The 12,980-nt window shown below is 38.2% G+C and overlaps 1 protein-coding gene across 1 annotated transcript in view; it reads right to left on the bottom strand.

The window, feature by feature from the left end:
- The window catches only part of LOC119835964 (protein enabled), a 17,577-nt gene extending 6,010 nt beyond the window's left edge, over nt 1-11,567 (bottom strand). Inside the window, exons 1-8 of the mRNA XM_038361097.1 lie at nt 10,857-11,567; nt 4,947-5,112; nt 4,183-4,338; nt 2,474-2,583; nt 1,780-2,140; nt 1,312-1,421; nt 811-901; nt 425-475 (exon numbers count right to left, since the gene is read on the bottom strand). Coding sequence (XP_038217025.1) covers nt 425-475; nt 811-901; nt 1,312-1,421; nt 1,780-2,140; nt 2,474-2,583; nt 4,183-4,338; nt 4,947-5,112; nt 10,857-11,353 — 1,542 coding nt within the window. The 5' untranslated portion in view covers nt 11,354-11,567. The remainder of the gene's footprint in view (nt 1-424; nt 476-810; nt 902-1,311; nt 1,422-1,779; nt 2,141-2,473; nt 2,584-4,182; nt 4,339-4,946; nt 5,113-10,856) is intronic.
- Between the last annotated feature and the right edge of the window lie 1,413 nt (nt 11,568-12,980).

Raw genomic sequence — 12,980 nt, 5'->3', positions numbered from 1 at the left:
ATACGTGTACGTGTACATGCGTGTACATACATATACATTTTATATGGGACTAGCTTCCCCGGCTCCGCCCGAGTTTTGACTCGGGCTACAAACAAAATAAATTACAGACTATGAAACTTACACTATGATAAAAGGCAACATTCATTCTAATGACATTTTTTCTCGAATTATCTCAGTGTTACATTTAAATAGAGTGCATTTTTTTAACTGGATCTAAGGATTATTGAAATCATCATTTTTATGACATGCACATGTACTAATAACAATTTGTGAAGAAATTCATTCTCTTTTATTATTTCATTCTGTTAGGTTATTTAGTTAAATATGGAAAAAAGCTAACCACGGGCACTCATATGTACAATTTAATTGTATTTTGCATTCGAATTTAAAGTTTAATATAAAATTTGGAAAATAAATAACTTACCATGGGCGGCGGCTGCGGGGCCGCCGGGGGAGTCGGTGGGGCAATGGGGCCCTGAAATATTAAAACAACTTATAAATTAACATTTATACATTTTCATTAAATCAATGTATTAATGTATCTGCGAAAAACAACTCAACTTCAAAATGAAAATGAAGAAACAGAAATACTTTCATCCAAGGTGTGCTACGTTTGAGTATATCTAGCTTCAATCTAATCAATTTTGTTTATATACCTTCAAAAATATTTATATACTGTCTGTTGAAATTCGACCATAATCATAAACAAAATAGTATGTATAGGCGTATTGCATGTAGCAAGTAGTGCCAAATGCATGGATATGTGTTAGAGTGTTTTAATATTATCGATGCATTATAAACAATACTTACATTTGCGGGCGCAGGTAGGTTCTGGTGCGGGGGCACGGGCGGCGGGGCCACTACGCTTGCGGACAGCGACATGTTCGGGGGCATTGGGGCACTGGGGGCGCAACGGAGTTAAATATAATTGATATATGTATATTTTTATAAAATCATGTATTGATTTCCCTGTACTTATTTAATAATACCTATATATGTGTTAGTGCGTATGTTTATGCGTTGTATACGCATGCGTATATAAGTACACTCACCTGTTGGTGCGCGTCTGTATATGTGTGTATAAGTGCGCCCACCTGTTGGTGTGTATTAGTATAAGTACACCCAACACTTGATGCGGGTTGTGTGTAAGTATATGCATATGCGTGCACCCAATTGTTGTTGCGTGTATGTGTAAGTAAGTGTGTATAAGTGCGCCCACCTGTTGGTGTGTGTTAATATAAGTATGTGTGTAATAAGTACACCCACTCTTGGTGCGTGTTTGTGTAAGTATGCGTGTATGTGTGCACCCACCTGTTGGTGCGGTGGTGCGAGAGCGGCGCGGGCGCGTGCGGCGCGTGCGGCAGCGTGTGCACGCCGTGCGGCGGCGGCGTCGGGGCGGTTTGTGCGGTCGGTTGTACCGCCTGTGTAAACGTAAATAAATGTACACGTGTTAAATATATTTGAATGTGTATTTAGTAAACTATTTGTATATTGTAACGTCTTATTATTAACTAATTGAGAAAATTTTAATCATTAGTACATTTCCTTTTATATTATTAGTTTAAAGGGGGTTCTAGTAATTTTATTTATATATCTGGCATGTTACAACAATATTTTTACTATGTATATAAAGTTGAAATTGAACTTGACTGAATTTCGTTTATTATGACATTTAACTTTATATTGATTTTTTATCTATTATACTACATTAAGGATATAAAAATAAAAGTAAAAAACATTCGGAAAGTGTCTACCAATAAAAGAAGGAAAAATACTCACATTATGATGATGATGCGGCGCATGATACTGACTCTGCGCCGCGTGATGCTGCGGCGTCTGCACCGCGTGTTGACTTGGCAATTGTGGCGCCATCTGTTGGTGTTGAGGCGGTATCTGTTGATGTTGCGTCGGTACCGCCTGGTGTTGAGTCGGTATCGCCTGATGTTGCGTCGGTATCGCCTGATGTTGGGCCGGTATCTGCTGATGTTGCGTCGGTATCGCTTGATGTTGGGCCGGTATTTGCTGGTGCGGTATCTGATGCGGTATTTGGTGCTGCGGCGGCAGCTGCTGATGCTGCTGGTGGTGGGGTGCGTGGTACTGCGGCTGTTGCAACATGGCCGCGTCCTCGCGCGTCATCGTTCTGAAAGTGTATTGAATTTTTTTTTGCGTATTAGTATGTGTATTTATGTTCTAATGATTGTCGGAGGAAAAAAGCAAATATCAAGAAAATAAAGTGAAAGTTGTTTGTAACGTAGTTGACTTTGGAAGGTAAAAAAATCAAATGAATATAATCGGGGATAGGATTTTAATTGCTTAGCAAGTTAACTAGTACGTGATGGATGAAGAGTTGTCCCTAGAAACTTTCCAATGACGAAGACTAAGTATCTTTGTTATTATTTAGTCCTTATTACGATACTTTAAACTCTGTACAAATAATAGATTTTAGAATAGGCTACATATAATAAAACCTCACCTATACCCCATATCTTCATCATAGTGCGCATTGTGCCCGTTGTACGGTACGGGGGGGTTGGGCTGCGCTGGAGGGGGGGCCGTGTTGTTGCTCGCCTTGTTCGCCAGCACCTGTAAGTGATTTAATATCGCTATTTTATTCAAAAATTAGCCTTTTTGAGAATTTGGAGCGACACCACAAGAAAGATATCTGAGGGTGAAAGGTTTTTTGGTGGGTAGTTTCAAAAACCAGAAAATAAATATGTTCAATAAATGTTTCTTTCTTTCTTTCTTTCTTCTTTCAATATAATTCAAAATATAGAATGGAATAATAGCAATGATATAGGAATATCATTTTGAGACCTAAGCATTGAATATTGATTTATTCCTAATAAAAAATAAAGTTATACATACACATCACAAGTGAGATGCTGCATCAATTATAAATGACGAGAATGATTTTTCTTTCTTTCGCGCCGCAACAGAGCGATTTTATAATATGATTTCTGTGTCTTGAGACATTTAGGGAGTATAAAGAGTGACATATGCTTTTTACCCCGGTGAAACATCTCGCTCTCGTTGGAAATTCCTTGAATTTCCAAGACTACATAATCGAAGCGGGAGGAATGCAGTCTCCAATAAACGTTCCAGTTAGTACAATCTAAGAAGAGCAATATACAAACCACAATATACTACCATTTCGCACTATTACTGTCTAATTTCCTTCGCTACAAGCCGTGACTCAGTGTAAGGAAACACGCATGATTACAGTCACGTAGTTAGCTCGTGCACATTATCGTTATTGTCATTTTCAATAGCTAATTATGCGTAATTATCACATTGAATTGTTGCATTGGAAGTTGTAGAATATACCCTTTTAGTGAAGTCCCGTGTCCCCTAGTGGGGTATGGGGCAGATGATGTACATCCGTTTCACTGATCGATTTTCTTTAGGGACAAGTAGGTGATCAGCCTTCTGTGTCCTGCCAGACTGAGACATTTTTTTTTTGTGTGTCCCCACCGGGGATTGAACCCAGGACCCCTCGGTTCTACGCTCACGCGTTAACCACTATACCAAGGAGGCGGTCAGTTACCCTTTTAGTCCCTTAATATGTTTTGGCTCGACGTCCGAAGTTCTGAAGTGTGCGATTTAATTTCAGGCACATCAAGAATTTACGCGTAGTTTTATAGATGTGCCCGACTAAAATTTCACAAATACAATTACTGAGTTTATGGCCGGTTCTTCTCTGTCGAAACTGCTTTCCGAACTGGTGGTAAATAGCAAAACTATGTGAAGGCGATTCAAAGTGTATCTCGAAGAAGTGGAATTGAATAAATGAATATCAGAGTGAGTTTTAAACACACCCTATATTTTGTATGTGGGATACGAACATGTTTCAGCACGAATTGGACCAGCTCGCAACGGGGAAGTACTACACCCCCACAGATCACCGGCGTGAAATAGTAGCATACTACTGTGTGTCGTTCGGTAAGTGGGGCGCCAGAGGTCCATATCCTTTTCCTTACCTAACGTTTTCTTAATACCTTTCCAATTGTAAGTCGGCAATCCATTTCCAGAGGCGCTAGGTTTGCAATCGACCTTAAGCCTCCCCAAACGTTCATGTGTAGTGGCAGCACCGTTACCGACTATGTCATAACCACATCAACAACACTGCACGAGCGCGATTCTTCCGCCATCGTCCCTCAACAGATATACATTCCAAACCCTCACCTCCAGTGTATGCATCATGGCCCTCGCGAAGCTGTCGGCGTCCTCCCGACACGAGAAGTTCAGTCCGTACACGTGCCTCGCGTCCCTCCACTGGTGGAACGTGGCCGTCGCCTGGTTGTACTTGAGGCCGCGGACTATGCCGCAGTTGATTACCACCTGGAATGCGAAGATGGTCGAATATTTTCAATACGCCATCTATATAACCTACAATCTAACGGATAACCTACTGATAAGTATTGCGGTTCACCCTACAAAATTCTACAACGTCTCTTTCACCGTAAAAACTGTGATGTACCGTAAATTCTGGAATGATTTACTCACTAGCATTAAGAGAGCATAAACTTTTAAAAATATGGTAAAGAATCAGTAAAAATAAAAAAAAAAATTCATTACATGTATGACAGAAGCGGAATACATTTTCTCATATATTCTGATCCTTTTTTTGCACAAAACAGTTCCAAGTAATATTTAAAAAAATTAACTAGATAATTAAGTACTAATAACTAAATACTGCATTGAAGCGATACCACTAGATTTATCCACCAGACGTCTGATCGAAAAAAATTTTAACTTTTTTTTGGTTGTTCAACCACCTTAAACTACAAACCCTATCTATGCCCATATCTGACTGAGTTTAAATCAAATTAAATCAAAAACTCTTTACTGCGCACCTTTTTGAAACAAGACAATAACAAAAACAAGAGATAAATACAAAGTCGAAACAAGAAGAGCGCATAGGCAGAGTTATTCATCTGTCCACCAACCTCATGGTCATTCAGTTTCCTGCCCACCACCCTGAACGTGTTGTGCTGCGTGTGATGATAGATGTGCACTTTGGACAGGCCCGAGCTGGAGCCCGAGGGGATCCAGCGCTTCAGCGCGTCGTCGTACACCATGACCGATGCGCGCGCGCTGCTTATCGATTGCTCGCTGCGGATGAAACGGGATTATATAATTAGAATCACGTCACGTCATCAGAAAAAAAAAATTATATATATTTGAGATACATATATACTATATTTGAATGTACATATACATTACGTGTATTCTGTTATGTCGATTGATTTAATTTATCACATTCCACACGAAATGCAGTAATTAAGTTGAGTTGACTTTTAAAGGTCAGAAATCAATATATAGCCTATTGATATAGAACTAGACCGTCTGTATGATGGTAAATAAAAAAAGTTTCTTTTTTAATTTTCATTTCTTTCAGTGTAGCACGTGAATTATTTGAATTATTTAGAACGTTACTACACGGATCGGGTTAAAATGAACTTAAATTAATGTTAAATTTCACTTCAAGCGACTTAAAAAGAGAAGAGGGTCTCAAATCGACAGATCTTTTTCAGTCGGTTTTTGATGATTCTATTTTTTTCATGTATTGGAAGCCAGTGCCTTCCATAGGGACCCATTTAAACTTGGTCTACTTCTGACAATACAAATGCGGCTATTGTTAGTCATCATTTAAGTCAAGTTCAAGTTTATTGTTAATCATAATTATTTTATCATTATTCATTATCAATTAACGCATTAAATATACTGAAACAAATTCAAATGTTTGTTTGCACGTTTTAAGAAGGAAACCTCAATAACGGTGAAGCAATCAATATAAGTTGCGCTTTCCACTTAACCGTTACGTTTAATGGTAAAGTTGGAATTAAGTTCGTCAGTCACTGCTGGATTAAGACGCAGATTCGTGAATTATCTACGATTTGGTGACCACAGATTATCTTAATATATAAATAATTATCATATTGTTTGTCCGCGATGTACTCGCGAAACTACTCAACTGATTTCAAGCAAATCTGCACACTATGTGCAGTTGATCATCATGATCATGATCAACATAAAAAATACGATAGTTCTTCTGAATCTGATAGGTTTTCTTTTAAGAGTGATTTAAAAGTATCACCCGCGGCTTCGCACGCGTGCAAATACCAATAAGTGAATATTATACAGGATAACTTCGATTGACTATTATTATTAATTATAATTTTTTTTTTTTTATTTAATTGAAGGGCTTTATTAATTATAATTAATGGTGACATATCATTACTCTTTGTTAATGGCTCCTCCCAATAGTGTGACTCCGCAAATGCCCAGTGTAAATGGGACAGTCAGAAGATGTCTCACATGTAAATTGTTTATTTGGAAATATTGTTCGAAACAGAGGCTTTAACATAACATTCAAATGCATTGCAATGCAAAACGAAGCTACCGTCATACGAATCGAATTGGTCAGTAACATATGGTATTTTTAACCATTTTTCCATTAAACTTCATTAACGCTAACATTTGTTTTTAAGAATGGCATTTTTTTTGAAAATTAAAAACCTACTAACACACCTCCACCCCGCACACGACAAGCAGATTAAGTCACAAAAACATCACAAAAACCCGCCATAATTGCGTTATGCGAATCCACTCAAAGGGCGCGCAGACAGTTGAGCAACAGTCGCCCAACATTGCGCAACGCCTTGCGTAACAGCGCCCACGCGGGACGCGGTACGCCCACGGCGAGATTGTGTCGCGAAATCGAATTAAGTAGGCTCGATTGAGGCCTTTTTAACCAGCTTTTATCAGCTTTACCTGTGTGTTTATATATAACCGACTCCTTTCGCATCGATGTTAATCGATTTTAAACGGACAGTTTTAATTCAAACTTATCAATGATCTGGTGACAATACAAATAATTTCATGAGCTTATCTCATTATCCTGATTAAGATCGCCAGCATAAAAAATATCCTTATTTATACTCTGTTTAAGAGCAAGACAATTTAGTTGATTAATCAAAACCTAGTTTTTAAAAGTAACCCATACTTTATCAAACTTCAATAAATAATAAAGAATCATCATAGTAGCTATCGCGCTATCACGTGGCGCAAACAAAAAATCTATGAAAATACTAATATAAAATGCAATCCTGATGCTTCCGTGAAATTCAGTAAACTAAAGTTCATTAACTATAATCTCGTGTATAATGCCAAATCTTACCAGAATAGCAAACACACAGTATCTTCACAGTATCTACTTCCCGTGACTCTCTCACCCAAACACCACCCGACTGCTAAATATTGTACGCAGATAATTCATTTAGTAAAAGCCCGTTCCGGCCGACACTTATACGCAAACGAAACGTGGCAACCAGATGTTTGCCAATGTAAACAATGGCCGAAATAAATAATAACACACCTTATTAACAAAAAGGTTCACCGACTCTCTTGGGGTATGGAGCAAGTTCTGGGACAATGTGGGCACGGATTGTTTCTTAGCATGACTCAGCTATTGAGATTGATCAATTAATTTAGAAGAAGTATCTACAAGAATGAAGTAATTGCAAAAAGAACAAGTGGAAACTTATTTTAACAAATTTTTTCACATACCTTTTTTATAGTGGGAAAAAGTAAAATGCCATAAGACCAATACCATAAAGGGAAAATTAAAAAAAAAAAAAATGTTGTTGTATTATTGTAGCGCCGGGAAGCTGCAGATTCTTCTCCCCCCTCACCCCTAGCCATTCATCAAATAAAAAAGCGTCCACTGAACGCACGCTATGGCCTAAAAAGAGTTTCAATTCAACTGATATGTCAGACACTCATGAAATCAGATCCCCTTTACCTAACCCAACATTCGCACCTCTCGCTGAGGTTCCTGAAAAATACATTCTCTCGATAGCCATTAAACAAACTATTACCCTGATTACCGCAACCAACCTACCTGAGATAAGACTTTCGCCTTCCAAGTAGCCGATTGTATTTCGACAAAAGCGATTGTTTTTCGCCCACCATTGTTTGAATACCGTTACATACAATAATGGGCCAGAATTTAATTGCAACATTAAAATATCAAGTGGCCGACCGAAAGAACCATGTCAGGTCCAAAGTAGGAACGGGTCTTCTTGTTACCACGTGTTTGATTTTAGCCAATGGGCTTTAACGTTGACGACATGACCTGTATGTTTGTATGTCGACTCCTTTAGGCTCGATTTATTTCAAAACTAGCTGCGCTCCGCGGTTTCGCTCGCGTAAGTCTGTATCCCGTTGGAATATCGGGATAAACAGTGCCTATGTGTTATTCCAGTTGTCCAGCTCTCTACCTACAAAATTTCATTGCAATCGGTTCAGTCGTTAGGATGATAGAGAGTGACCTAGACTTTTTACCCTGGTGAAACATCTCCATAATTCCAAAGAAATTCGGAAAGCTAGTTCAAAATGAGCAAAAGAAACCTCGCTGTAAGCTCACTTTTGTCATTATAATAAAAAAATGTAATTAATTAAAGTGTTATCACGAAAAGCATCAACTACAATTAATGGACACACAAACAGCCTGACCTCTTTGAGAATTCCGAGTATTGCAATGGACAAATAAATAAATTCCAAGATCCGAATACCACAAATGTATTAATTATATCATTCACCAGCCGAAGAGATATTCATTATTGCATGCATTAATTGCAATAGGTATGTAAAAAACTTAATATTTAGGATTCCGGGAAAAGGGGGGAGGGGCGGGGGGACGAAGGGGGGTCACCGGGCCGTATCGCATGAACAAGATTTTACTGGTATGATGTTTTTCGCTTGCTTCTAAAACAACAAGATTAATAAACGAGGTTAAGCAACGGTTGGCACGGTCAAAAATTGGATGGGTGACCAAGTTTTTTCAGCTGCACTCGAACTCGACACCGTCTTTTTCGAACCGTTCAATGGAGTTCGCCTAAAAACAATATATTCTCCCATCCGTTCCTTTCGACTTACGAACGAGCGTGTGTTTATGTAAACACACGAACGTTATTTTATCAATTTGATCGATGGTGGATGCTGGAATCTAGTTATCTCACGGTGATAGTATTTTTGAACTAACATTATACAACGCGCTAACATTTGATAACAGTCACGTGTATAGATTTGAACACATATAAGAAATACATATGAATACTCTCAGATTTCATTTTAATAAAACTACGCTACACATTATAAATGTAAGAAATAAGTTTATATTAGATATAAAATACGAGAGTTACTCTATGTGTCTCTTCTTCACGTTTAAACTGCTGAACCGATTTGAAAGAAACTTTCTTATAGAGATACATAGTTTGAGATCCGAGAAAGGACATAAGATCCCGAAGGAAGGAGAACTATTCAGGTGAAGCCTGGGGGGGGGTTATCTTTTCATTCGTTTACTGAAGGCCGTTGGCGGTATACTAGAATATAAATAAATGATATGCCAGTATGTAACAATACAAACAATTATAGGAAATATAATAGTTAACAGGAAATTAACAAAACCGTCTATTATCCACAATTAGCATAATAATGTCCATCTGAAATAAACACAAATAATAACGGCTTGTATGACATCGAATCACTGCATAGTATAAACTATAAAGCAAAGTCGCTTCCCGCGTCTGTATGTATGTATGTATGTATGCTTAAATCTTAAACACTACGCAACGGATTTTGATGGTACTTTTTTAATAGAAAGTGATTCAGGAGGATTTTTTATATGTATAACAATATCTATTAAACTAATCCGAAGTTAACGCATGCGGAGCCGCGAGCATAAGCTAGTAGTGATATAAATCATTAACATGCCGCGATGCAACCTCAGTCGTCAAGACTAACCACCGGCATACCTCAGCAAGCCTTGAGACCTCCCTATAAACGGTCAAAAAATGCTTATCGTTCAATCGAACTAAGCAATCTTTGCCATGTACGGACCACTTGCATCCACACCAGTTACGACACACCACAATTTCGCAATGTATCTCTCTACTCTCACAACATCAGCCTACAACCCTCCCACATGTAATAATAGTAAATGATAAAAAAAAAAACTGAATCGCGTTTCACTAAACAGTATATCACAAGACAAATGTAACAAACCCACACTCGACGGGTTTCACTTCCAACAGCGGAGTTGATGATGTCAAATTATTGTATTGCCATATATTATATACTTGCTGCGCCCCGCGGTTTCACCCGCGTAAGTCCGTATCCCGTAGGTATTGTCTATATGTTATTCCAGATGTCCAGCTGTCTACGTACCAAATTTCATTGCAATCGGTTCAGTAGTTTTTGCGTGAAAGAGCAACAAACACACACACACCCTTACAAACTTTCGCATTTATAATATTAGTAGGAAGTAGGATAGTAGGACTAGCTTTTGCCCGCGGCTTCGCACGCGTTAATTCGGGTAAGTTTAATAGATGTTATTTTACATATAAACCATCCTCGTTAATCGCTCTATCTATTAAAAAAAAACCATCAAAATTCGTTGCGTAGTTTTAAAGATACAAAGGGACATAGGCACAGAGAAAGCGACTTTGTTTTATATCATGTAGTGATTGCCTAGATACGTATAATTAAGTTTAGTGATTATAAAAAAAGGAGCTGGTTAAATAGACCTAGGTATATTTTATTACATTGTTACTTGTTAAGTTGGAGCTTGACCTCTTCTTAAAGAATGAATTTACGTACACCCTAGAACCGTGGGTTATATTGTACTCCCGTCAAACTCCACTGTGCTCCGTCGAACTGCTTTTATTGACAAGGTCATAGGTACCTATTGATGAGAATTTATCCGCGAGCCCCCTCGGTGACATCCCATCACCGGGCCAGGCGCAATGATCCAGCTGGACCTTGGAGAAGCGTGTTAATAGAACGATACTCACTGCGACCAATACTCCTCCCAGTTCTTCTCCTTGCTCGAGCCGTAGCCTCGCGGCAGCGTCGCCGTTTTGCACCGCCCGTTCAGCGACGCCGTGTCCCTCTTATCGGGCAAACTCAACACGGAATGTCTCTGCACCGGCTCCGAGCGGAACGACTGGAAGGACACCTGGGATCCTTCGTCGTTCGAGCGTAGACTCGACTGGGATCCTTTGAAACCATTAGTGCCGACAGTACCGTAGTCGCCGTTTCTGTATTCAACCGTTTGATTCGCCTCGCTGTTGACTCTGTTGACAGGGCGAGGCGGTCGTCTGTATTCCATATTGTCCTGATTGAAAGACGAGGCCCGTTTCATCTTTGGCGATTCTTGCACGCTGGTCAAGGAGGGCATTTTGCTCTCTTTCTCTAGATCGATCTCTTGCTCTATCTGCGTTTGCACATGCGCCAGCATCTCCTCCAGATCACCCAAATCCGGATTGATATTCAGTTTGGAACGACGCATTTTGCAACACTAGTCTCTCACCATTTTTTTTATTTACGCGCACTATGAGACACCTAATATAATTAATATAAAAAATCACTGCAATCGTTGCGTTATTAATGACGGTTCTTTTCCTTATACCACGCTATTTTAAATGGTGATAATTCGATCGATGTATCGGCCGAATGGAACGCGCAACACGTCCGCCCGTCGCGAGTGACGGAGCGCAACTGATAACTGATTGAAATTCAAGCATCAAACAGAACTCAATTACTCTGAGAGCGTGACACAGTTATCAAATACTTGTCAACTAACCTGAATATCCAAAGGCCTTATCAGTTGACATCCGATATTGATAAAAAATATATATTTATTTATTGAAATGTATGAAGCGAATAGATCAGTGAAGTCATTACATTTCCTTGTAATACATTTTAGTCACGAAATATTTTGACAGTGTACAACCAAATTGAAAAATTTATATTTTCCTGCGCCCGCGCATGTACGGTTAATAGACTTGATTGTTTATATTTGGGTCAGAATAGAAAGGATTCGCTGTATTCAATTAACTATTGTCAATAAAGTTTTATCGGTGATTAATTACATTTTATGAGGCGTAATAAAAAAACGTGTCGTGCTACATTGAAATAAGTTTCAATATCGTAAAACACTATGTGCCCGATAGTCTATACTCTATAGTCTGTAACGAGCATATTAATAAAATATATGTACCCACCCATATTTGGAAAAATAGACAACCATCGGATACGGTGCGCGTGCGCATTCTTCCCTTTACAATTCTTAGTAATAACTATTCATGTCATAACATAAGTCGAACTTTAGATTTTAAATCAAAAGCGTTCATACTTTCAGAGTTTAATTAAAAATCGTTTCGAACTCTTGTAAAATTTCAATTACTCGCATAATACACAATTTAAACTAACCATTTTGTTTTCATCGCACGTAATTACTTTCTTCCTCTAGATTTTTAATTAGATTCCATTAAAGCGCCGTTTAAAGACTTGACATCTTTTTAAAATTATAAAAAGTAATTTAGAATTCGCGCCGAATCCTTTAAAACCTTGCTAATCGTAATTAAGAAAGATGTCATAAATCAACAGTTAACGTCACTTAATAAGTAAATCACTTTGTGGAAACGCCATATTGTTTTTAAAATATCATGTAATTATGCATTGAATAGTTTCATATTATTACAAGTACACATGCACACTTATCCTAATTACACTAATATCCTATCCTACTAATATTATAAATGCGAAAGTGTGTAAGGATGTGTGTGCGTTTGTTGCTCTTTCACGCAAAAACTACCGAACCAATCGCAATGAAATTTGGTTAGACAGCTGGGCAACATAAAGGCAAATTTTTATCCCGACATTCCTACGAGACTTCCGCGGGTGAAACCGCGGGGCGCAGCTAGTTATAACATAAGTTTAGTTTAGACAGATTTCGTTTTATAAAACGAGTCTGTTTATTTGATTGAATGCGTTAATCTCAGGAACGAACTGCTTTTATTTTGTTTTTTATTTGTTGCATAGTGCATTTATTAATGAAGGATATACCTAGTCTTGCCATAAATATTGTAATAAAGAAAAAAGAAAATTGTTAACTGCAAATAACATTTATTACT

The sequence above is a fragment of the Zerene cesonia genome, chromosome 22, assembly GCF_012273895.1.
Source record: "Zerene cesonia ecotype Mississippi chromosome 22, Zerene_cesonia_1.1, whole genome shotgun sequence".
Classification (NCBI taxonomy): domain Eukaryota; kingdom Metazoa; phylum Arthropoda; class Insecta; order Lepidoptera; family Pieridae; genus Zerene; species Zerene cesonia.
The sequence above is the reverse complement of the archived record's forward strand: the minus strand, read 5'-3'. Positions and strand labels throughout refer to the sequence as shown.